The sequence below is a fragment of the Aedes albopictus genome, chromosome 3 (assembly GCF_035046485.1).
Source record: "Aedes albopictus strain Foshan chromosome 3, AalbF5, whole genome shotgun sequence".
NCBI lineage: Eukaryota > Metazoa > Arthropoda > Insecta > Diptera > Culicidae > Aedes > Aedes albopictus.
The window spans coordinates 164,046,003-164,071,187 of record NC_085138.1 but is presented as its reverse complement, the minus strand read 5'-3'; the positions used below and the strand labels follow the sequence as shown (position 1 = coordinate 164,071,187).

The 25,185-nt window shown below is 38.1% G+C and overlaps 1 protein-coding gene across 2 annotated transcripts in view; it reads left to right on the top strand.

Annotated features, from left to right (window-relative positions):
* The window catches only part of LOC134291406 (prostaglandin E2 receptor EP4 subtype-like), a 91,905-nt gene that overhangs the window by 49,043 nt on the left and 17,677 nt on the right, over positions 1-25,185 (top strand). For both annotated transcript variants that reach the window (XM_062859116.1, XM_062859117.1), the window contains exons 2-3: positions 522-738; positions 18,864-19,047. In XM_062859116.1, coding sequence (XP_062715100.1) covers positions 522-738; positions 18,864-19,047 — 401 coding nt within the window. The remainder of the gene's footprint in view (positions 1-521; positions 739-18,863; positions 19,048-25,185) is intronic.

The window sequence follows — 25,185 nt, the reverse complement described above, 5'->3', positions numbered from 1 at the left end:
ATATCCCTGAAGTGTCGCTTATGCTCACATGTCTAAGGCGTTGAGTGAAACTTTAAGAAACTTACAATAAGAATCAATTATCACGTTCCCGAAACATAATTCATGTCATAGTTTTCTATAATAATCAGATAAAACTTACTTTTTCAAGAGCTTTGAATGATGCATTCATCTTTATGAAGAACAAAGTATTAAATACCATGCACCTCCATGATTTCACCAAATTCAAACGAAACACATAATTGCTAGTAAAAATTTACCGGAAAACATTACAATCGAGCTAAAATAATTTACAATCGGCAAACTACTGTACTATTATGTTATTGCATCGTTTTTCACCTTTGTATAAATGTGGTCAATGTACCCAGGATAAAACTTATATAATTCTTATAAAGATTTTATGTGTTTGGGCACTTTCTAATATGCATTTTAAACTCCTCTCCTCTACCGTGAACTAATCCACATATTCAGCCGCAACAGATCGCGTTCTCTAATCCGCGTCCATTTCCGGTACCACATTTCAGATGTTTACTCACAAACGACCTAATCGGACTGACGGGTATGTTCGTCCAGATGTACTTGCACCGGTACCTGCCACAGGAGATCGTCGACGCCAATATGCACCACTTCTGCTTCTTCCGGGTGATTTGGCGCGTGTTCGGGATCAGTTCCGGCTGTGTCGCGTTCGTCATGGCACTGGAGCGGTACATCGCACTCACGAAGCCGTTTTTCTATCATAAGGTAAGGACGCTGGTGCTGGCTGTTAGCAGAGTATAGACTACTTTGCCCAATTAACTAAACGGCCCTGGCTAGACTACGGACACTGACTGGTTGGTCGCTGTCGTTCGACAAAAAGGATTAGTTTGTTGGCGGCGCTAATCGATTTTTCTTACGCACAGTGGTTCTCACACGGTGTTTCACGGGTGAAAATAATACGTGGTTTGGAGTTGATACAGCTTCTATTGGACATACAATCATCTGAACTGAGAAAAAAATAACGTGGCTTCCAGATCGATAAAAGTAGGAAGGTCTGTGAACACAACTATATAACGATTATTCTGGACCCGTATGATGAACTGCCAAACCCTGTTACATCCACATACTACAGGTATACCTCGATTTAGTGGACATTTCAATTTTTGAAATGCCTATAAAATCGAATTTTACATAAAATCGAAGCAAATTTTTTTTATTTTATTTTTATGTAAATTTTATACCACAATGTACCAAAATATATAAAAATTGCATGAAAATTGAGTTTTCGATAAAAGGCTCGGAGTTTTTGGCATATATTAAATAGTAATTCTCGCTGAATAACGAATAAACCACTATCTCGCTTTTTTGTTACGATCGAAATCTTTTGTCTGCAAAACTGTGTATGGTTGATTCAAAAGCCAATATTTTGAGCAATGGACATACACAATAACGTTATTTGCATAAATGTCCCAAAAAAAAAATTAAAAAGCTTCTAAATTCCTTCAGGGATCCCATCTGAACTTCCTCAAAGGATTCCTTCCGAAATTTAGAGATTAGTGACAATGACAAGCGCCTGATAGAGCGTGATTACTGGTTGTGCTGTATTTGCCGAAAGATCTTTCTGTTCGAGTAGTGTAGGTTTGTGCCGCTATCTGCTCGGTCGCCTTTTGTTGCAATTCTGAAGTGTTAAATTAAATTAAGTGAACCCAGAATTTTCAACTTTATTACGACTGTCTCCGAATAAAACTTTCCACATAAAATCATGTTACAGAATATTTCAGAAAATCTTCCATGTGTTCCTCCAGATGAGTCACAAAGAATTATTTAACGAAATTTGGCAAGATTTGCTTCACCAATTCCTCCATGATTTTTAACAAATCATTTCAGAGATTGTTTCAGAAATTCCTTTAGTTATTTATTCATAAATTGCTCTAGGCATTCGTACAAGAATCTTTTGGAGCTTTCATTAGAAAATCTAGATTTTTTTACAGAAATTCTTCTATTCTATTTTTATTTGCGGAAACTTGTTCAAGTATTCCGCCAAAAAATCCTTCACGGATTCTTTCAAAAAATCTTTCATGAATACGTTCTTCATAGATTTGTTTAGAAATTCATTCTATTCTATAAATTTCACAAAGAATTCTTTCAAAGCATCTTTCATGATTTACTTTTGAAATTCTTCCACGTTTTTCCAAAAAAATATACATGAATAGAGGAATCTCTATAGGGATTCTTACAAAAATGCGTTCAGAGATTCTTTCAGAAATATCTTTAGACATTTATTCAGAAATTTCTCCAGAGATTCCTTTAATAAAACATTGAGCAATGCCTTCAGAAACTATTTTTCAAAAAATGTTTCAAAAGTTCCTTCAAAAATTTGAACTGGGATACTTTGGAAATTCTTCCAAGGATTTCACCGAATATGCCCACAGTAACTTCCAATTTCTAAGGATTTCTCCAGAATTTTCAGAAAGAGATGTGTATGATTTTTTGTAGAAATTCCACTTTTACCTTTTTTGAGACTTTTTCAGTTTTTTTCCGAAAAATCTTTCGGAAATTCCTTTAAGCATTCTCTCAAACGATCCCCCAAAGATTTATTCGAAAACTTTTTCCGGGGTTTGCTTTAGAAATTGCTCCAAAGATTTTTAAAATCTAAATTTCTGTAAAAAAAAAACTTCCTGGGATTTTTCTAGGAATTTCTTCAGAGTTTCTTAAAAAAAATGTGAGAACCATTCGGGAATTTTCTCCAGGCATTCCTATAGAAACTACCCAGGGAGTTCCTTTACTTTTTCAGGGGTTTTTTTTCAGATAATCTCCCATGGTTTTTATTTAAAATTCGACCAAAATGTATTCAAAAATATCTCCAGATTTTCCTCCATGGATTTCTTTACAAATTTCTCCAAGGATGACTTTGAACGATCTTCTACAAATTTTCGATAAATCTTCCATGGACCCTTGCTGAAATCAATTTTAGGATTCGTTTAAAAAATCTTTCACGAGCTCCTGATAAAATGTTCCAGAGATATTAAAAGAAATTCTGTCAGGGACTTCTTTGGAAACTGCTCGGAGATTTACTTCATAAAATCATCCAGGGAATCCTTACGAAATTCAGTCAGATTTTTTTCACAAAATCTACTATAGATTCCTCTAAACTTTAGAATGTCATTAAGAAAGTTCATCAAAAACACCATAACTCTTGCAAGTATAGCTTCCAAAACTGGGTTCAACAAATTTTGCAAAGATTTTTCCAGAAATTTATGTATGGATTTCTTCGGATTTCTTTAATAAAGATTCTTCCCGATTTTTTTTCAAAGCAATCATCTAGAAAACCTTACATGAAGTTTCTTAAAAATATTCCATATTTTTTTTAGAATATGGTTTACGAATACATTGAGAATCAGAAGCTCAAAACTCTTTCATAGAAACTTTCTAAAGAACTGTCTCCAAGGATTGTTTTAGGAATTCTCTATAAGAGGTTATTAAGGAAATTCCCAAAATTTATTCACATTCTTTTTGGGATTCCTTCAGAACATTTCTCCTCCAGAAATTGCTCCAATTTTTTTTTTAATTTCTTCTGAAATTTCTTCAGCGATACTTTAGAGACCTTGAATATAACTAGAATTACTTCAGAAATTTCGGCAGGGATTTCTTCAATAGTTGTTCCATGGGTTTTTCAGAAGTTGTTCCAGCAGTTCCTTCAGGAATTGCTCAAGCGGTTCCTTTAGAGATTTCTCCAGGAATTCATCCTTGGAAATGTACACGTATAGGAACGCTGGAATCGGGGAATCTTGACTAACTAGCTCTGATTCAACCATGGCAGCACTAGACATAATTTATCACACATTTTGTCATATGGGTCTAATATGGGTGCTCCACAAAATAATTTATTGATATGAAGTGCTCCACGAGTCAAAAGGGCTGAAAACCCCTGCATTATAAGTCATCATGATACAAACTGCAAGTATTAAACTGATTGAATATTACAAATTTTATCATTAAAAAAATGTACATAAAATCGAGGTAAAATGTACATAAAATCGAAGTACATAAAATCGAGGGTCTATATAATCAAGGGTGCACTAAATCGAGGCATACCTGTACCGTAGTTATCACTTCGAATGCATTTCTCGTAGTATAACTAAACTGAATGCGTAACAAAAAATTAAGTTGTGATATTTTGTTGCATGTTATTCATTAGCTTAAAAGTTTTAAAATTATTCTTTATTTGTTATTTTTACAAATTTATTTATTTTTGCCTGTCTAGGGCTAGTAGTCATCATCGAACTATTAGTACCTAGCCGTTCAAAACCAGGACGTTAGGCAAAGGGGTCGTCGTTGTGATTGTGTTGTTCAATTATGGCTCTCTGTTAATTTTTAACTTCTATTCAATTTCCCTCGTCGCATACTTGCGATTCTATCCACCGTTTCTTTCATTACTTTCGTTACTTCCTCCTTCTTTGAGTAGTATTAAGTTCACCGATAAAAGCAAAGAAAGTTCAATTATCATAAGTGATTCAGGTCACTGATTCACTTCATATTCAAGTGATTCAGGTCACGGTAAAGGCTGGGTATGCTGCGCAATTCAGATCCCATTGTGATCCACTAGCCTCTGTCCAGCAACTCCTATCCCTACCTCCTCGTGGTAACGGACGGAAACTACGAGCAACCTTAGATCGGGTAACCAACCCCGGTGGGAACTTTGGACGTAGGCTGACAGGGAAGGGGGGGTTTGCTTCGGCAAATCAGAGCGTCTGTTCTCCAGGAGGAGCGGCTCACAACAGTGTCTGATCCTCATGTTAGGGACGGCTGATCAACGTCTGAGTGAAAGGGAAGAACTCTAAGCTCAAGTATACACTATGGTCCTCCGAAAAGTAGGAAGTTGGTGTCAAGCCCTACGTGTCAACCGTAAAAAAACATTGTAACGGAAAATCAGCAACAGAATAATACGAACCGAGACCAACGGCAACAACCCCAGCGAACAAAAAGCACTTGCGATTGGAAACTCGGTACGTGGAACTGCCGATCTCTCAACTTCATTGGGAGCACCCGCATACTCGCCGATCTACTGAAGGACCGCGGGTTCGGCATCGTAGCGCTACAGGAGGTGTGTTGGACAGGATCCATGGTGCGAACGTTTAGAGGCAATCATACCATCTACCAGAGCTGCGGCAACACACGCGAGCTGAGAACTGCTTTCATCGTGATGGGTGATATGCAGAAGCGCGTGATCGGTTGGTGGCCGATCGACGAAAGAATGTGCAGGTTGAGGATCAAGGGCCGATTCTGCAACATTAGCATAATAAACGTGCACAGCCCTCACTCCGGATGCACTGATGATGACAAAACGGTTTTTACGCGCAGCTCGAACGCGAGTACGATCGCTGCCCAAGCCACGACGTCAAGATCATCATAGAAGATTTGAACGCTTAGGTAGGCCAGGAGGAGGAGTTCAGACTGACGATTGGTAAGTTCAGCGCCCACCAGCAGACGATCGAAAACGGCCTACGACTCATTAATTTCGCCGCCTCCAAAAATATGGCCATACGTAGCACCTTTTTCCAACACAGCCTCCCTTATCGTTACACCTGGAGATCACCACAGCAGACGGAATCTCAAATCGACCACGTTCTGATTGACGGACGGCACTTCTCCGACATTATCGACGTAAGGCCTATCGTGGCGTGAGGCCTTCGACTCCGAGCACTATCTGGGGATGGTCAAACTGCTCCAAAAAATTCTCCGTCATCAACAATGTTCGGTACCGGCGACCACCACGGTACAACCTTGAGCGACTAAATCAACCGGATGTCGCCTCAGCATACGCTCGGAATCTCGAGGCCGCGTTACCAGACGAGGACGAGCTCGATGAGGCCCCTCTAGAGGGCTGCTGGAGTATAGTGAAAGCAGCCATCAACGACACAGCCGAGAGCACCTTCGGGTACGTGGAACGGAATCGACGGAACGAATGGTTCGACAAAGAGTGCAGAACGGTTTAGGAGGAGAAGAACGCAGCGAGGGCGGTCATGCTGCAGCAAGGGACCCGACAGAACGTGGAAAGTTACAAACAGAAGCGGCAACAGCAGACCCGCCTCTTTCGGGAGAAAAAGCGCCGCCTGGAAGAAGCGGAGTGCGAAGAAATGGAACTGCTGTGCCGTTCCCAAGAAACACGGAAGTTCTACCAGAAGCTCAACGTATCTCGCAATGGCTTCGTGCCGCGAGCCGAAATATGCAGGGATGAGGACGGAGACCTCTTGACGGACGGACGTGAGGTGATCGAAAGGAGGAAGCAGCACTTCGATCAGCACCTGAATGGTTTGGAGGACGTATGCACGACGACGTCAATGCAGCGGAGAACGGAAATGGACCAACTCCCACGCTGAGGGATATTAAGGATGCCATTCATCAGCTCAAAACCAGCAAAGCAGCTGGTAGTGATGGTATCGCAGCTGAACTCATCAAGATGAGCACATAAAAGTTGGCCACCTGTCTGCACCGGCTGATAGTCAGGATCTGGGAAACCGAACAGCTACCGGACCACCGGACCACAGAGCTATGCAAAGTCATTAACGGTAGCGGCTTACCTGGGGAGCTGATTCGACTGACTCACTGACTAAAGCAACGATGGACGGTGTGCAAAACTGCGTAAGGGTTTCGGGTGAACTATCCAGTTCATTCGAACCTCGCCGGGGACTGCGACAAGGTGACGGACTCTCATGCCTACTCTTTAACATCGCTCTGGAAGGTGTGATACGACGAGCCGGGCTAAACAGTCGGGGAACGATTTCCACAAAATCCGATCAATTTGTGTGCTTTGCGGACGACATGGACATTATCGCCAGAATATTTGGAACGGTGGCAGAGCTGTACACCCACGAACGCGAAGCAGCAAAAGTCGGTGGTGAATGCCTCAAAAACAATGAACATGCTGGTAGGCGGAACCGAACACAACCGGATCCATCTGGGTAACAATGTTACGATAGACGGGGATACCTTCGAGGTGGTGGAGGAATTCGTCTACCTCGGATCCTTACTGACGACCGAACAACAACGTGTGCCGTGAAATTCGGAGGCGCATCATCAGCGGAAGTCGGGCTTACTACGGGCTCCAGAAGAAACTGCGGACGAAAAAGATTCACCCACGCACCAAATGCACCATGTACAAAACGCTAATAAGGCCAGTAGTCCTCTACGGACAAGAAGCATGGACCATGCTCGAGGAGGACCTGCAAGCACTCGGAGTTTTCGAGCGACGCGTGCTAAGGACGATCTTCGGCGGCGTGCAGGAGAACGGTGTGTGGCGGAGGATGAACCACGAGCTCGCTGCACTCTACGGTGAACTAAACATCCTGAAAGTGGCCAAAGCTGGATGGATACGGTGGGCAGGGCATGTAACAAGAACGCCGAAGAGCAACCCTGCAAAGTTGGTGTTTACTTACTATCCGGTTGGTACAAGAAGGCGTGGAGCGCAGAGAGCACGATGGGCGGACCGTGGAGCGTGATCTGGCGAGCGTTGGAGAGCTGCACTGAGAGGAAATTTCATTTTGATTTCACTGGAAAAAGTCAACCCGAATAGATTTTTACAATACGTGGTATCGTGCATATTATAAGCTTTGAATTCACTGAATGATAATCATAGAAGTAATCATTGCTCAATGATCAGATGATGCAAACTTTAAAAACAAGATCATTCAATATTTTTAATATATCATAGCACAAATCATTATGGCACACCTAATGATAAGTATATAATTTTAAATAATTCAATTTTCCTACATTTTTCGATTTCTGAAAGAAAGCTTGGGAGTAAGAGCTTAAAAGTTGGGTTAGAAGGATAAGAGAAGTTGTAGAGTCCTAAATCCTGAGCGCATGCGAAAGATCGTAAATATTGACACGGAAACGCATTGCAATGTATCGCACTGCAGCATATTTCCCCCGATTTTGCCGCACCTGTGCATTGGCTACTGTCTGGCAACTAACTGCATGATACTGCCATAAAAATTAGCGTAGGATAAAGCACGCATTCCTCATTGATAGGTCCTAAGTATTAGAATAACGTACCTTGTAGGAAACGGTTGTTTCGCGATGACACACATTGAGATGAGCATTGAGACCTAGGACAGATCGTTTCTGCATAGTTTGATTTTCAGCTTTCACAAAACTGATTTCGAACCACCCGCGAGCACATTGCCGATGTGGTCAAACGAGAAAACGCGTCGCAAGAATAAACGGAGCCACCCAGCAGCAGCAGTAGTAGTTCGATTCCCAACCGTGAAAAAAAAACTTCCAGGAGGCACAGAAATAAACACAACAGATAACATCACGAACTTTGACAGTAGAAGGATCTGCAGGGGTGTATCATTTTTTAAGTCGGTAAGGCAGAACTGTGAAATATTTCAGTTTTTGTTTTTATTATTCAGTGTATCATAAAATCAATGATAAAGTGATTATAACGTGTACAATTTGATGAAATTTTTGTTCGAGAAAATAGTCGTTTTTGAATGGTAACGATACTTAACAACCCATTCGTTCTATCATTCAAACTCCGGATATGATTCCTGTTATCATTAATATCATTCACATAATCATGAGTTTATGATCCATTTTATGATTCCGCGAATAATCAGAAAATGATTGACTGTATCACAGCCGTATGATATCGTTTTATTCGGGAAGTAACCGTTCCAAAATTAATTTTTCAGTGAGTTCACATGAGTTAAGTGAAACCCGCTTGAAAGTATAGTGAATCTCCAATGGAAAGTTATTGGAAATTTCGCACTTAATCGTATTATAAATTGTATATGGTTTTCAAGTGGATTTTACTGCAGTCGAAAGTATGCAAAATAGAAGCATGTAGTTGTCAGCCATCACTAACGAACCATGCATGAGTGTGATGATGGCAATGTGTTCTGTGAATTCAGATGTTTCCTCTTTATCAAGGGAACCATTTGGTGGTCTCCGGTAGCACGGAGATTAACCAAATTTTTGAATTTATTATTTTTAATATAATAATAAGAGCAAACACTAGTAAAATTATACTAAAAAAAAAAATTTAAATTCATATGATTTGGCAGTGAAAAATTTCACTTAAATTTTATTGGATTTTTGTAGTAGAATATTTTCACTTACTAATCATTTAAGTTTCAAATGTTAAGTTGGATGGAAAAAATCTACTTGTGATTTCCAGTAGAATTTAAGTGAATTTTCCGCTCAGTGTGCAGCTACAAATCGAGTAGGGTTTGTGTTCCATCAGTAATCTCACGCTCCCAATTTCATCCTATTCGAAAACAAACGATTACGTCACCGATTGATTCCGTTCTTTTTGTTTTCATGCGTGCTCACTCCCAACAAAAAATACAAAAATAAGAAACAAAACAAACAGTGCTTCATTCCTTTGTTTTTCGTAGGATGAAAATGGGAGCCACATGCTTAACCCGCAAACACCCGGGACGATCTACTTTTGGCAGAAATGCAATATCTTCTTTGTTTTAAAACATTTTACCACGAATTTTTTTTATAGTCAAGGGGAATAGTTGTGCTAAGAAATGCATGGTACCTCCCCCCTTTGCACCCTCCTCCCTTTTGCGGGGAGGCGAAAATACGTGGCTTTTTTTTGTATTTTTTATAAATTCTACATGTTTTTGCTCAAATTTCATCGTTTTGCTAATCATCAATAGTTTTCACTGGTCCTAGACATGCAAAGTATTACTACCCATCATAGTCTGTTGAAGTTTTGATCCCAGAGCTATTCTAAGGCCTCCAAAGTACTCTGAAGTTTGTGACACAAATCTGACATTCTCAACCAAATGTTATACACGATGAATGATTACAGAACATTGTCTACGGTACTCAAAAAGCCTCAAAACATCCCTAGAAAATTCATGGTACATGAATTTGGTGATCTAGGTCATCCAAACTACTCTGGAATTCATTTTCTTAAGATCTAAAACATCTACCATCGTTTGTGTGCACTCTGTTCAAGAAATTTAGTCACGTCACGATGTCCAGTATACCTTACAATGCTATGAACAACTTGATATTGTGGTAGTTGGACATTCCGTGAAATACAAATGGCCTCCAATACACTTTGAAGTTTGGCTTACGATATCTACATACTGTCTCTTGCTTTAGTTGTGAAAATTTTTCGTGGAATGTAGTCTATAATGCTGATGGAACCTCAGTGCACATCTATAATGCTTTTGGTACATTAATGGGATATTCCAGGCTTTCCAAACTATTCTGGAATTAGGAACTTCAAGGTCTACAGGCTCTACGCTTGGTTTTCTTCACTCTACCGGTATTATTCTTTCACGATTGTGTCTGTTGCACCTCATTATATTACAAGTATCTGTATTTGTTGCTATTTGGGTGTCCACTGGCATACAAATGGACCCAATGTATTTTGAAGTATGGGTCGCAATATCTGTAAATCTTAGGATATTTCTATTGTAGCGAATGCTTGTGAAATATAAACTACGCTACTCTTAGAGCCTTAGAGTGCAATTCTGATAACTTAGCAACATTCACTTGGTGATCTAGGTCATCCAAACTATTCTGGAATTAAGACCTTCAAGCTCTATAAGCTCTACTCTTGTATCTCCTTACTTTATTCTTCCACGATTACCTCTGTTGTATCTAATAATGTTTTGAGTATTTCTTTGTGTTGCTTGTGCATCCACTGACATACAAATCACCTTTTTGTGGTATTTGAAAGTGTCGGAAATTGATCAAGCATACCTCTAGGCGTTCCTCGGAAATTCCTCCAGGAGTCCCTCAGGAATTCATCGTGATGTTCTCCGAGAACATCTACGAGTTCCTAGGGAATGCCTCAGGACTTGCCGTGAAATTCTTCAGGAGTTTTCCAGCAGTTACTCGAAAATTCATTCAGGAGCTATGCTGGAATTCCTTCAGGAGTTCATCAGGAATTACTTCAAGAACTTTTCGAAAAATCCTGCAGGATTTCCTCGGGAATTCCTCCAGAAATTCTACGTGGATTCCTCCAAGAAGTTTTCCAGGGATTCCTCCAGGAATTTTCTTAGGAATTTATCCAGGGATTCCTCCAGCGATTTCTCTAGAAATTCTTCCAGGGATTCCTTCGAGAATTCCTCCATGGACTCATCAAGGAGTTCAGTCAGGGATTTCTCCAGAGCTCCTTAAGGAATTTATCTAAGATTTCCTCCAACAACGAATCCAGGGATTTCTTCAGGATTCAAGGGATTCTTCCAGAAATTCTTCCAGGGATTCCTCCAGAGTTTCCTCCAGGAATTCTTCTAGGCAATACTCCAAAAAAATCTCCTGAGAATTTCTCCGGGTAATCTTCCCGGGTAATTTCTCCAGAAATTCTTTCAGGAATACCTCCAGGAATTTCTTCATGAATAACTGATAATTTATACATGAATTCATCAAGGGATTCCTTCAGAAATTCCTCCACGGTGTTCTCCAGAAATTCTTCCAGGAGTTCCTCCAGAAATACCTCCAGGAATTCCTCCACAAAATTACCCCAGTATACCTCCAGCAATTCCAACAAGGATTCTTTCCGGGATTCCTCACAGGGATTCCTCCTCAAATTATTTCAGTCATTCCTCCAGGGATTCCTCCAGGAATTCTTCCTGGATATACTCCAGGATATATTCCAAAAATTCTTCAAGGATATACTCCAGGAGTTCTTTCAGGAATATCTCCAGGAATGACTCAACGAATTCCTTCTGGAATTACTACAGGAAATAGTCTAGGAATTGTTCCGGGAAACACCCCAGGAATTCCTTCAAGAAATATTCTAGGAATTCTTCCAGGAATTACTACAGGAATTTCTCCAGAAATTCCTTCAATGCCAGTTCTTGCGGGAGTGGAGCGGACCTGGTGTAATGGTTAGAACACTTGACTATCACGCCGAGGACCTGGGATCGAATCCCACTCCCGACAAACTCACTAAATGTGGGTTCTTCCTTCGGAAGGGAAGTAAAGCGTGGGCCTCGAGATGAACTAGCCTAGGGCTAAAAATCTCGTTAATACAGATAAAAAAAAAGTTCTTTCGGGAAATACCTCACATGAATTCGGAATTACTCGCATGAATAGCTCCATAAGTTTTTACAGGAAATAATTCATGAAATCCTCCTAAAATTCCTCCAGAAATTAAAAATTGAACAGAATAAATTCTAAATTTCCTCGCAGTTCAAGGAAATCCTTGAGAAATTCCTCTAAGAATTTCCCTGGGAAACTCTTTAAAACTTCCTTCACAAATTACTACATGAATTCTTGCAGAAAGTACTCCAGGAATTCCTTCAGGGTATTCTCCAGAAATTTCTTCAAGAAATTCTTGAAGAAATTCTTGAAGAAATTCTTAGAAGTATTCTTGTAGGAATTCTTGGAGGAATTCCTGAAAAAAATCTTCAAGGAATCCCTGGAGAAATTCCTAGAGAGATTCTTGGAGAATTTCCTGAAGGAATTCTTGGAGGAATTCTCGGGGATATTCCAATAGGTTTTTCTGGAGGAATTTCTGAAGGTATTTATTGAAAAACCCTGGAGGTTTTCATAGAGAAATTTATAAAGGAATCCTTGACCAATGTAGTAAATCATAGTAGGTTTTATTAGAGTTCCTGTTGGACTTCTTGAAAAAAATTCTGAAAGAATTCCTTAAAGGAATTATCGGTGGAATCCCTGGAGTTGTCCCGGGAGTATTTTCTTGAGGAATTTCTGGAGGTTTTCTGAAGAATCTAGGAGGTATTCATAAAGGAATTTCTGGAGGATTTTTTAATTTCTGGAATTTCTGGAGAATTTTTTAAAATTTTTGAAGGAATTTATTGAAAAATCCCTGGAGGAATTTCTGGCGAAATTCCTGAAGGGATTATTGGCAGATATATTAGAGGGTTCTCTGGTAAAATTCTTGGGGAAGGTACAGTAGGAGTTTTTGGAATTCTTGGAAAGATTCTTGGAAGAATTCTAGACAGATGTCTTGGAGGAGTTTCTGGATGAATTTGAGAAATTGACGAATTTCGCGCCAACTCGACCAGTGGTTGGCAACACCCTCTCAGAATCGAATGAAACTTGGTGGGCATAAAGACTAGGTTTTTATAAGCAACTTTGCATACTTAAATTTTCGAAAATTTTCAAGAGTAACATTTGAAGAGGGCCTAACTTTTTTTCGAAGAATTTTTTAAAATCGATGTAACTCAAAAATGACAAGACCTATAGAAAAGTGTTGTATGGGGGACTTTTAGAGAATTGTCCAAGCTTTCATGAAAAAATATTTTAAAAATTCTAAATACATTTTTACACGCTAAAAAATATATTTTTAAAATTAAAAGTCAATTTACAGAAAATGCCCACTTTTTTATGTTTTGAAATTTTTTTTCCAAGAAACTCAATATTGTTGCCTAACTTTCCTCCATACATCACAAGATGGGCACTTTTAAGGAAAAATAGTTTTTCTAACAAAAACTTTTTCCTGTTATTTTTTTTAGCGTGTTGCGCATCAACTCGTACAGGATGTATCAATAATCCTTATACCCATTTAATAACACTCAATGGGCATTACAACTTTGTTTGATTGGGTGCCTTCTTTTTCTTGGCGTTACATCCCAACTGGAATAGAACCTGTTTCTCAGCTTGTTTTGATTTCTGAATGCTTAAAACAGCATTCTGTTTGCTGAAATTGTATTATTGTGTGCCTAGAACCAGTGAACTAACATCATTATTAGAAGCGAATGATAAAGAATCGGTTTTATATCAACAATGGCTAACCACTGATCGATGCAATTTGGAAACTATTACTAAGACTATAGACGAGTTTGTTCCGTATTTTGTAGAAAAAGTTGATAAGCTTATAACTCATGATTTCATTTATAAAGAACAATCCTCATATTTGCGGGATAGAAAAGAATCTCTTAAACAGGGTGAAGTATTAACAATTTGTGACTTTTCAGAAAATTATTCATTTATCATTCAAAATTCAGCTCAAGGTTACCATTGGAATAATTCTCAAGCTACCATTCACCCCTTTGAAGTGTACTACAGAAAAGAAAATAAGTTGGAAAACTTGAGCTTTATAATAATATCTGAAGTACTTACACACGATACAACAGCAGTTCAGTTATTTATATCAAAACTGCTGGATTTCATTAAACAATCGATTGATTTCTCAAAAATTACTTTCATGTCAGATGGAGCAGCAGCTCATTATAAGAACAAAAAAAAATTTGCCAGTTTGTGCAGTTTTCGGTCCAATTATGGATTGGAAGCAGAATGGCACTTCTTCGCAACTTCACATGGCAAAGGTTCATGTGACGCTGTTGGAGGTACTCTCAAGCGAATGGCAAAACGAGCAAGTCTTGCTCGAGATTATGGAAACACAATCACAACTCCTCGAGAACTGTATGACTGGGCAGTTAAACAGTCAGATATACATATAACAAAATTGAATTTCTGCTTTATTTCAAATGAACAATATGCAAAAATGACGGATGAACTTGAAGAACTATACACATACAGTCACGTAAAAACAATACCTGGTACACAAAAATTTCATTCATTTGTGCCAATTTCTGAAAATCAAATTGAAGCGAAGAAGTTTTCGAATTCAAAAGATAATCCAAAAAAGTTTACTTTGACTAAAGATTTAATATTCAAAAAACGTTACAATAGAATGTATAAAAGAAGGATGAATATATAGTAGAAAAGAAAATAATTGAATACACATATACATATGTACATAATTCATCAAAACACAAGCGTTTTCATTGATATAAAACCCTAAAAGCAAATTTGTCTTGAGCCCTTTCCAATATCAAGCACGTTTTCAATGTCAAGCACGTTAAGATATTAAAAAAGTAGTTGAGCCCATTAAGTTTTAATGGATTGTCATTAGGATTCTGGATACATTACTGTACGAGTTAATGCACAACACGCAAAAAAAAATAAAATGAAAAAGTTTTTTAGAAATTTTTTTTTTCCTTAAAAGTGCCCATCTTGTGATGTATGGAGGAAAGTTAGGCAACAATATTGTCTTTCTTGGGAAAAAAAAAATCAAAACATAAAAAAGTGGGCTTTTTCTGTAAATTGACTTTTAATTTTGAAAAGATATTTTTTAGCGTGTAAAACATTTTTTTATATTTTTTAAATATGTTTTCTTGAAAGCTTGGACAATTCCCTAAAAGTCCCCCATACATCACTTTTTTGTACAACTTATCATATTCGAGTTATATTGTTTGTGAAAAAAACGGCTAATGCGCAACACGCTAAAAAAACTAACATGAAAAAGTTTTTGTTAGAAAAACTTTTTTTCCTTTAAAGTGCCCATCTTGTGATGTATGGAGGAAAGTTAGGCAACAATATTGACTTTCTTGGAAAAAAATTTCAAAACATAAAAAAGTGGGCATTTTCTGTAAATTGACTTTTAATTTTAGAAATATATTTTTTAGCGTGTAAAAATGTATTTAGAATTTTTAAAATATTTTTTCATGAAAGCTTGGACAATTCTCTAAATGTCACCCATACATCACTTTTTTGTACATCTTATCATATTCGAGTTATTTTTTGTGAAAAAAAAAACAGTTAAAGAACTTTGACTCTTTTTAAATGTTAGTCTAGGTTAATTTTGAAAAAAACAAAATACGCAAAGTTGCTTGAAAAGGTAAAGTCTTGAAACCTACAAAGTGTCATAACATTCTGAAGGGGTGCTGCCAACCCCGAAGACGAGTTGGTGCGAAATTCGTCAATTCCTTCTGAAGGAAGGAATACCTGAATGAATTCCTGGATAAATCCATGGAGCAATCCATGCAGGAATCCCTGGGGGAAACCGCTGGAGGAATCCCTGGAAAATTTCCTGGAGGAACTCTTGGGAAAACTTCCTTGATGAGTTTTTAGGGAACACATGAAGAAATCCTTGGGAGACTCCCGTGGAATCCTCGGGGAATTTCTGGCGGAATCCCCGAGGAACTCCTGCCGGATTTTTCGAAAAGTTTTTGAAGTAATTCCTGAGGAACTCCTGAAGGAATTCTAGCATAGCTCCTGAATAAATTTTCGAAAAACTGCTGGGAAACTTCTGAAGAATTTCACGGGAAGTCCTGAGACACTCTGTAACATCTTAAGGGATTGCGCATTCCTATCACGCATTTCGAACACAGAAAATCACATTTCCTCTCATTCATTTATCTTCTTTTTTTCTTATATTCTACATCTCCCTATGCTAACTTCCCTAATCGCCGGCTACTACTGCCGACCCGTAGAAAAGTTCTCGAACCGGACCTCGCTTCGACCGACGATACGATTTCTGCTACGCTACACAAGAATGAGATAATTGCTCACCAGAGAACCGACGCTAGTCTCATCTTTCTGCTTCTCTCATCGGCGTGCGTGGTGTGCTTCACCCGACAACTCTCTGGCCACATCTCAATCGTACGTCTTGTTCGCCAAAGTCGGCGATAAAACTAGTGATCATCGTTGTCGCGTTGTCGTGTAGATGACGGATTATATGTAGCCAAACTGTCGCCTGTACTGAACTGAGGTATATATGGTTTTGGTTGATGATGGATAGAATCGACGGGTCTGTTGCAGGGGCTCTCAACACGTGGTGCACGAATCATTTCATTCTCCATGCTCGAAATCTAGGACTTTTTTTCTAATTCACATTTCAAACGTAACAACTCGTAGAGATATTCTCGGAGAACATCACGATGAATTCCTGAGGGACTCCTGGAGGAATTTCCGAGGAACGCCTAGAGGAATTCTTGGGTAATTTCCGACACTTCCAAATACCATAAAGAACATTTGTATGTTAGTGGATGCACAAGTAACACAAATACGCAACAAATTATGAGATACATCAGAGGTAATCGTGGAAGAAGTACATCGATAAAATAAAGATATACAAGAGTAGATCTTGTAGAGCTTGATGGTCTTAATCCCAGAATAGTTTGGATGACCTATATCACCAAGTGAATGTTGCTAAGTTATCAGAATTGCACTCTGAGGTTCTAAGAGTAGCGTACATTATATTTCACAAGCATTCGCTACAACAGAAATATCCTAAGATTTACAGATATTGCGACCCATACTTCAAAATACATTGGGTCCATTTGTATGCCAGTGGACACCCAAATAGCAACAAATACAGATACTCGTAATATAATGAGGTGCAACAGACACAGTCGTGAAAGAATAATGCCGATAGAGTAAAGAAAAACAAGCGTAGAGCCTGTAGACCTTGAAGTTCCTAATTCCAGAATAGTTTGGAAAGCCCGGAATATCCCATGAATGTACCAAAAGTATTATAGATGTGCACTGAGGTTCCATCAGCATTATAGACTACATTCCACGAAAAATTTTCACAACTAAAGCAAGAGACAGTATGTAGATATCGTAAGCCAAACTTCAAAGTGTATTGGAGGCCATTTGTATTTCACGGAATGTCCAACTACCACAATATCAAGTTGTTCATAGCATTGTAAGGTATACTGGACATCGTGACGTGACTAAATTTCTTGAACAGAGTGCACACAAACGATGGTAGATGTTTTAGATCTTAAGAAAATGAATTCCAGAATAGTTTGGACGACCTAGATCACCGAATTCATGTACCATGAATTTTCTAGGGGTGCTTTGAGGCTTTTTGAGTACCGTAGACAATGTTCTATAATCATTCATCGTGTATAAAATTTGGTTGAGAATGTCAGATTTGTGTCACAAACTTCAGAGTACTTTGGAGGCCTTAGAATAGCTCTGGGATCAAAACTTCAACAGACTATGATGGGTAGTAATACTTTGCATGTCTAGGACCAGTGGAAACTATTGATGATTAGCAAAACGATGAAATTTGAGCAAAAACATGTAGAATTTATAAAAAATACAAAAAAAAGCCACGTATTTTCGCCTCCCCGCAATAGGGGGGAGGGTGCAAAGGGGGGAGGTACCATGCATTTCTTAGCACAACTATTCCCCTTGACTATAAAAAAAATTTCGGGGTAAAATGTTTTAAAACAAAGAAGATATTGCATTTCTGCCAAAAGTAGATCGTCCCGGGTGTTTGCGGGTTAATAAGGGAACCAATACCCTATTATGGCGGCAAATTGTTGATTCTGTGTTGTCGAGAATTTGATGTTGAACTAAATAAATGAATGGTCGTTCTGAAACTAACAAGCGAATCAGCAATCATGTTGATTGAATTTATCAGTTCAACAGTGTAATTTCCCACATGGCTTGGTCAGCCAAAGCAAAATCAAGAAATTGACATTTGTAAGGTGCTACGGTCACCCTTACCGTATTCGGTCGGCCGAGGACCGACCCGTCGAGAGTCCGACTGCACACTAATTACCATACCAATAAGTGATTGGAAGGCAGTGCCCGAAGCTCTCGACAATTAAAAATAACTTCCTCTCCCGCTTTGACATACATGTGCACAACAGACAATGTGTTAGATGTTCATCTAATCCCATCCGAAGGGGGTTTGGATTGTGAAAAGAAGATAACCATGTGCGATTGTGGAATCGAGTTCAGTTCTAGGCCTGCTGGCGACGGAGATAGTCGAGTGACTCCGTAGCTTGAAGGAATAGAAGCGCCCGTCTAGCGAATTGGGAGTCGTGAGTTCGAGTCTCACCGGAGTACGTGGATTTCTTTTCATAATTTCAAATCTCAATTTGTTCATCGAGCACATGTTCTGTTGTGCACATGGATGTCAAAGCATTTTCAACAGTGTAATTTCCCACATGGCTTGGTCAGCCAAAGCAAAATCAAGAAATTGACATTTATCAGTTCTTTTAAAACTGAGAATGAGAACCACTGTCGTTAGACTATTCCGTCTGCCGCTTGAGCCGTCCTCGTGCAAGTTGACTGATTTGATCACATTTTAACACTTTTCCACTTTGTTTCTTTTTTTCTCCCTCTATTTTCCACCCTCTCAGCATGTGTCCGATAAAATGATAAGGAGATCGATATTCCTGCTCTGGGCGGTGGGAGCATTCTTCACGTTTCTTCCTTTGTTCGGCTTCGGGATCTACTACGACGAGAGGAAGCAGACGTGCATCCGATATCGGGACGCCACCGACCCCACCAACGTCGCCTACGCCTATCTGTTCTTCAGTGTCGGTAAGTGAAAATTGAGCAGCGTGTTCTCGTCGTCGTCGTCGGGTGGAAAACCGGTAGTTAATTAATTTCCGCCCCGGTCATAGTTCAGCTCCCAATTCGATGACTTTTGGCTATCTGACGCCTTTTCGGGAAGGTTGGAATATAAATTTGGAGCCGACCGGCCCTCCAAGCGGTTATTTAGAGAAGTTGACTGGAAAAAAAATGGTTGTTCGTTAACGCTTAAAAGTCTCAAATCAATTCTAGCTGTTATTTAAAAAACTGCTTGAATGCATTATTGGCAAGCAACAAACTCTTTCGATATCATATCGTCGGATTCGAACAAAAAGGTCTTGTTAAACTATTTAGTAAATTTATTATTACAAATCGAATAAAAATCTTATAAAACTCTTGTAAAAAATATAAAAAAACATTTGTACAGTGATGTGTACAGAAAAATTTAGTTCAGCTATCGTTACTGTTATAAAGCAACAATTCAGCATGCATGCTTGTTCGTGACTCGCGTTTGTTTGTTGGGATCTATACACCGAAGTGCATCACAGATTCTGTTCAAAGTATTCACAAAAGTATGGAGAAGGACTTAAACGGTTATATATGTTGAGGTGCGTGAAAATAACGAAAAGATTTAAATTATGTTGAAGTGTAGTGTAACCATATTTTTTTCATTTTTTTTACGTCATACATAGTACAATTGTTAATGTATAAAATCAGCTTGAGAACATGAAAAAATAATACTAATTACTAAAGTTATAACATTTTCTGTAAAACGAGTTTTCTTTAATACTCCAAATACCGTGATGGAAAAACTCACGTGGAATACCGTGATCAGAAAAAAGTTGGAACTTTCACTTTGAGCAGCTCGTTCTCAGCCGTCTGTGGTTCGATTCAAATTTTTTTTCAGGGATCTTCTACCCAACTCTTCTATTTTTGTGTTCTGTAAAAAATATGTTTCTAGGGATGCTCATTTTTCCCCCAGACTTGCGTGAGTAAGGAACATTTTTAAAAAACCTCACTATTTTTGATTGGCGTTCCAAATTTTAAGAGTGATTACGAAAAGTGACAAATCGTTATGCTTGGCAAAAAAGGCATGATAGATGCAGTAAACTATTTGCGTAGCTATCTTGAACATCCCTAGCTACAAATGAACACGGCTCCCGCCCGGCATGTTTTCTAGTGCTCTTGATAAGCATCCTAGAAGGTTCGAGTCTTCAGCAAAGTGTTTTATATTGATTGGTACTACACTTTCATGTATTCTATATAGATCTACAGTAGCTGATCTAGATAAGTTTAATTATTTATATGGCTCTCTAGAATACTCGATATGCATTCTGGAAGGTTGCAGTCTTCGGCGAAGTTCTTTGGATTGATTAGTACTTCACTTTGACGTCTTCAGTTTTGATCTAGATCTGCTGTAATTGATCTAGATAAGTTTTATTTTTCTATATGATTTACTAGAATCCTCGATAGGCATCCTAGAGGGTTGCAGTCTTCGGCAAAGTTCTCTGCGTTGGTTAGTACTTCACTCTAGACTTCACTTTTATTTCATCGGTTTTGATCTAGATCTGCTGTATTTTATCTTGATAAGTATTATTTTTCTAAATAATTATCCAGAATTCTCTACATGCATTCTAGAGGGTTTCTGTCTTCGACAAAGATCACTGAATTGATTGGTACTATACTTTTACCTCTCAGGTTTTTGATCTAGATTTGCTGTAAATGATCTAGATAAGTTTTATTTTTCTACATGACTTTCTAGAATTATAGCTATGCATCCGAGAGGGTTGCAGTCTTCGGCAAAGTTCTCTGGACTGATTACTACTTCACTTTTACGACTTCCGTTTTAATCTAGATCTGCTGCGCTTTATCTAGATAAGTATTATTTTTCCAAATTACTCTCTGGAATTCACTACATGCACCCTAGAGGGTTTCTGTCTTCGACAAAGTTCATTGAATTGATTGGTACAACGCTTTTACGTCTCCGGTTTTCATCTAGATCTGCTGTAAATGATCTAGATAGGATTTATTTCCTACAAGACTCTCTGGATTTCTAGCTATGCATCCTAGAGGGTTGCAGTCTTTGGCAAAGTTCTCTGCATTGGTTAGTATTTCCTTTTACCTCATCGGTTTTAGTCTATATATGCTGTAGCTGATCCAGATAAGCTTTATTTTTCTATATGACTTTTTTTAGAATTGCATCCTAGAGGGTTTCAGTCATCGGCAAAGAACTTTAGATTTGTTTCTACTAAACTTTAACGGCTTCGGGTTTGGTTTTAGTATGCTCTGACTGATCTAAATCAGTTTTATCTTACGATATAACTTCAGAGCCTTTGGCAAAGTGTATTGAATTGGTTATTATCACATTTTTTACATTTGTAGTTTTGATTTTCATCTAGAGTAACTGATCTGTATTTTTTCCCTGAATGTCTTTCAAGGGCTTGATTTTGATATAATTCAAATGATTGTAGTCTTCGACAAATTTATTTAAATCACATGTTTACGTCCTCGGGTTATTTTCAAATAAGCTGCAATAATTTCGGTATGGCCACTTTTGTATACAATAAATATTGAAATTTCACAAAAATGTTAGCGTACGAGCAAGTTTAATAAATGTGTGCGTATTCATGCTTTGAGCGGCATGGGGCTTTTTTTTTTGAAAATTAGTAACTCTAGTTTCCGGTATGCTGGCTTTCTCAGTCTTGGGTAAATCAAAACGGCAAGTTTTGCTTTTCCCGACGATTCGGCTTTTTATTAAGCCTTTTTCAAGGGTATTTTTTTTGTTTGCGTCAACCCAAACTTTAGTTACTACCACAGTATTTTTTCCGTATTAACAATTTAAGGTTGAGTCAAAAGTTTTCCAAAGCTTATTATATAAGTCGTAAACACTCAAAATTTCATTGCATTTGGTTCTTTAAATCCGGAAACAACAGTTCAATGTAGGCCATCGGATAGATATGCCATTTATGAGAATCTTTCTAACTTTAATTGGAGTAGCTCAAAATTTTCTTAATTTGGACCATTTATGGACAACTAGCTGAACAACTTTACTGCCGTTCTACGCATAATTGACCCTTGTATATATGAATTCCCCTAGAACATAGGACAATTATGCGTAGAACGGTAATTTAAATGATGATTTTTTTTCAAAAAGTTACAGCTAGTTGACCATTTTTTTTGAGGAGTGAAAATTTTGTCTATTTCGATCAATTTGTCTATTACCTGTATATATCATACGAAAATAAAGTTTTTTTTTCTCACATGGGAGCAAACGGGAACAACCCAACATAAACATCGATCCCATCAACACCAAATTGGCTTGACCCAAGCAACCCTATATTTCGGTGGAAAGAACTCATGTCAGATTTACATATGTTACCAGTCAATCCTAGCAACTTCGCTCAAAACTATAAACCTACAAAAGCATTGAAGATACATTCCAAATTATGAAACCCTTTTAGATCAGTGCACAGTGGTCCACGAACCAGATTTACGAGAAAAGATGCATTCAACGCCGTCAAATGAGTTTTTGGGCAAATATGGTCTCCTACAAAGTTGTCCCTAATAATAAGGCACTCTTTTCAATATACATGAAAATTAGGGTGGTCCATATTTTCAAAGAAATTGGGAACCAAACTTTTTTATTTGCAAGAATAACTGTATACATTCTTCGGGAAAGTTGTAGATCTATCAATTTTAAGCAAGTTTGCCGAAGACACTTTTTATGTAGCTTTAAAATTGACTGATCTAGAGGTATTTTTCTGAATAAGCTTAGGGTGGTTCAAGAAAAACCGGTTTTCTGGCATTAACTTTTTCAGTTTCGATTTTTCATCAAAGTCGCCCAAGAAATACTTGTAGAGCATTTGAAGACGCGTCGTTTCGTGCACTGAGATGATCGTTATCTCTTTTGATTCAAAAGTTAGGCATTTTTCTTACAAACATAAAAATACATAAAAAATATCTTTTTTATTTTTGTAACTCAAGTGAAAAATACTTGAAAAGTGCCTATTTTTTCTAGAAAATCATCAATATCTTTTGAACGGAATGACGTAGCAACATTCTTAGCGCACGAAAATGTGCGTTTTTGGAAGCTCTAAAAGTGGTTCCTAGGCGACTTTGACGAGAAATTTGAAACAAAAAAGATAAAGCAATAAAACGGTTTGTTCTAGCGTCACCCTATGAAAACTATGGGAAAATGCTCCAAATTTGGTCAAAACAGTTTAAACCCTTTATCTTTTTTGTTTCAAACTTCTCATCAAAGTTGTCTAAGAACCAGTTTTAGAGCTTTAAAAAACGCACATTTTCGTGCGCTAAGAATGTTGCTACGTCATTTCGTTCAAAAGATATTGATGATTTTCTAGAAAAAACAGGCACTTTTCAAGTATTTTTCACATGAGTTACAAAAATAACACCCCTCTAATTTTTTGATATGTTTTATAACAACATTTCTTTTTTTGAATGCGGGCAAAAGATATTTTTTATGTTTGCCCCAACACCCTTTTAAAAAACTATGATTTTTTTAAGAAAAATGTCTATAACTTTTGAACCAAAAGAGATAACGACCATCTTAGCACACGAAACGACGCATCTTCAAATACTCTACAAGTGTTTCTTGGGCGACTTTGATGAAAAATCGAAACTGAAAAAGTTAACGCCAGAAAACCGGTTTTTCTTGAACCACCCTAAGCTTATTCAGCAAACTTGCTCAAAATTGATAGACCTACATATAGCATGGCTCAAAATTCCACATGTCAAAAAGTTCGATGGGCCCCCTTTTCATTTCGTTCTATATGACGCCACGATGCTCTGGTCAAATTTTCAGCTAAATCCGTTAACATTAGGGCGGTGCTAAACTCATTTGAAGTTTGTATGGGAGTTTATATGGGAAAACATCGTTTTTAGCATTTTTCTCATGAGGAGCACTATTTTTACTAAAAAACACATAACCGATTATATAGAACTATAGTCTTACATGTGCCGAAAAACTTTGTCGAAGACCGCAAAGTCATCCGAAGCTTGTAAGAAAAGATATAACATGCAGACCATCTGCTTAACATTTAACATGTAAAGGAATAACAATAGCAATAAAATCTCATTGAATGGGCCCGTATTGTACAGGCTATAGCTTTTTACGCAAGTGTCTGATTACGTTGAGGTCTTCGACAAAGTTTTTCGGCATATCCCAGGCTATATTTCTATAGGATTTGTGGTGACAAATACCTTATCAATAACGATTATACGATGCACACTTATGCATACGCGCACCTGCGTGGTGGGTCGACAACAAGCATACGCTCCGCGGCGCCGCTCAAGAATGATCAGTCTTTTATACACACTCGAGCCAGCCACACGCGGTTACCACAAGTGGCGACGAGGATAAAAAAAAAAGCGCGCGGGTATTAAAGCGATAAAATGAATCAAATCAAATGTTCTGTGAATTAGTAATACACATAATAAGTGGTTTTGTACTCCCGGTTGCAATAGGGGAAATCGAAAAAAAAAATGGAAGAGGATGAGTGGGTGACGCCAATCTTGTCGCAACATGTCGGTGAGCAGTGAAAGTGGAATGTGAAAGAAAAGCTAAAATTTGTCTTTTCTGAAGCGATTGGGGTGCAGTGCACATGTGATTGAATTAAATGGCTTGCAACTCGTGTAGTTTTGTCATGTTTGTCGGTTCCGTTGAGATAAAATAGGGAAGAAATTTACAACAGAAAAGAGCCGAGTGCAAAGTGCAAGTGATGATCCGGAGCGGAATTGTGCCGTAAGCGTGAGGTGGAGGTTTGTATCAGATACAAACATCTATTGTACATACATCTAAAAGGTATGTAGTTATTGACAATATGTTAAGTCTTCATGCTGTTGCTTCCGTGTACATCAAGTAATTTTCTTCGAATGTGTGATGAAAATTACAACAGCGCTCAAGTCGAAGCGTTCCCTTGAATTTATTGCCAGTGCGTGAGACGATATGATGCGCTTGGAGCTTGGTGTTTGATGAATTATGTAGCACAATGATGTGTTATTTTTCGGTGAACCATGAAAACAATCTTCGTGTAACAGTACAAACTTATTAATGACATCGGCGATTGAACGAAGAGGTGATAATCAGAAGAAATTGAGCTTTGTGAAAACAATGTTTATGCCTTTAGT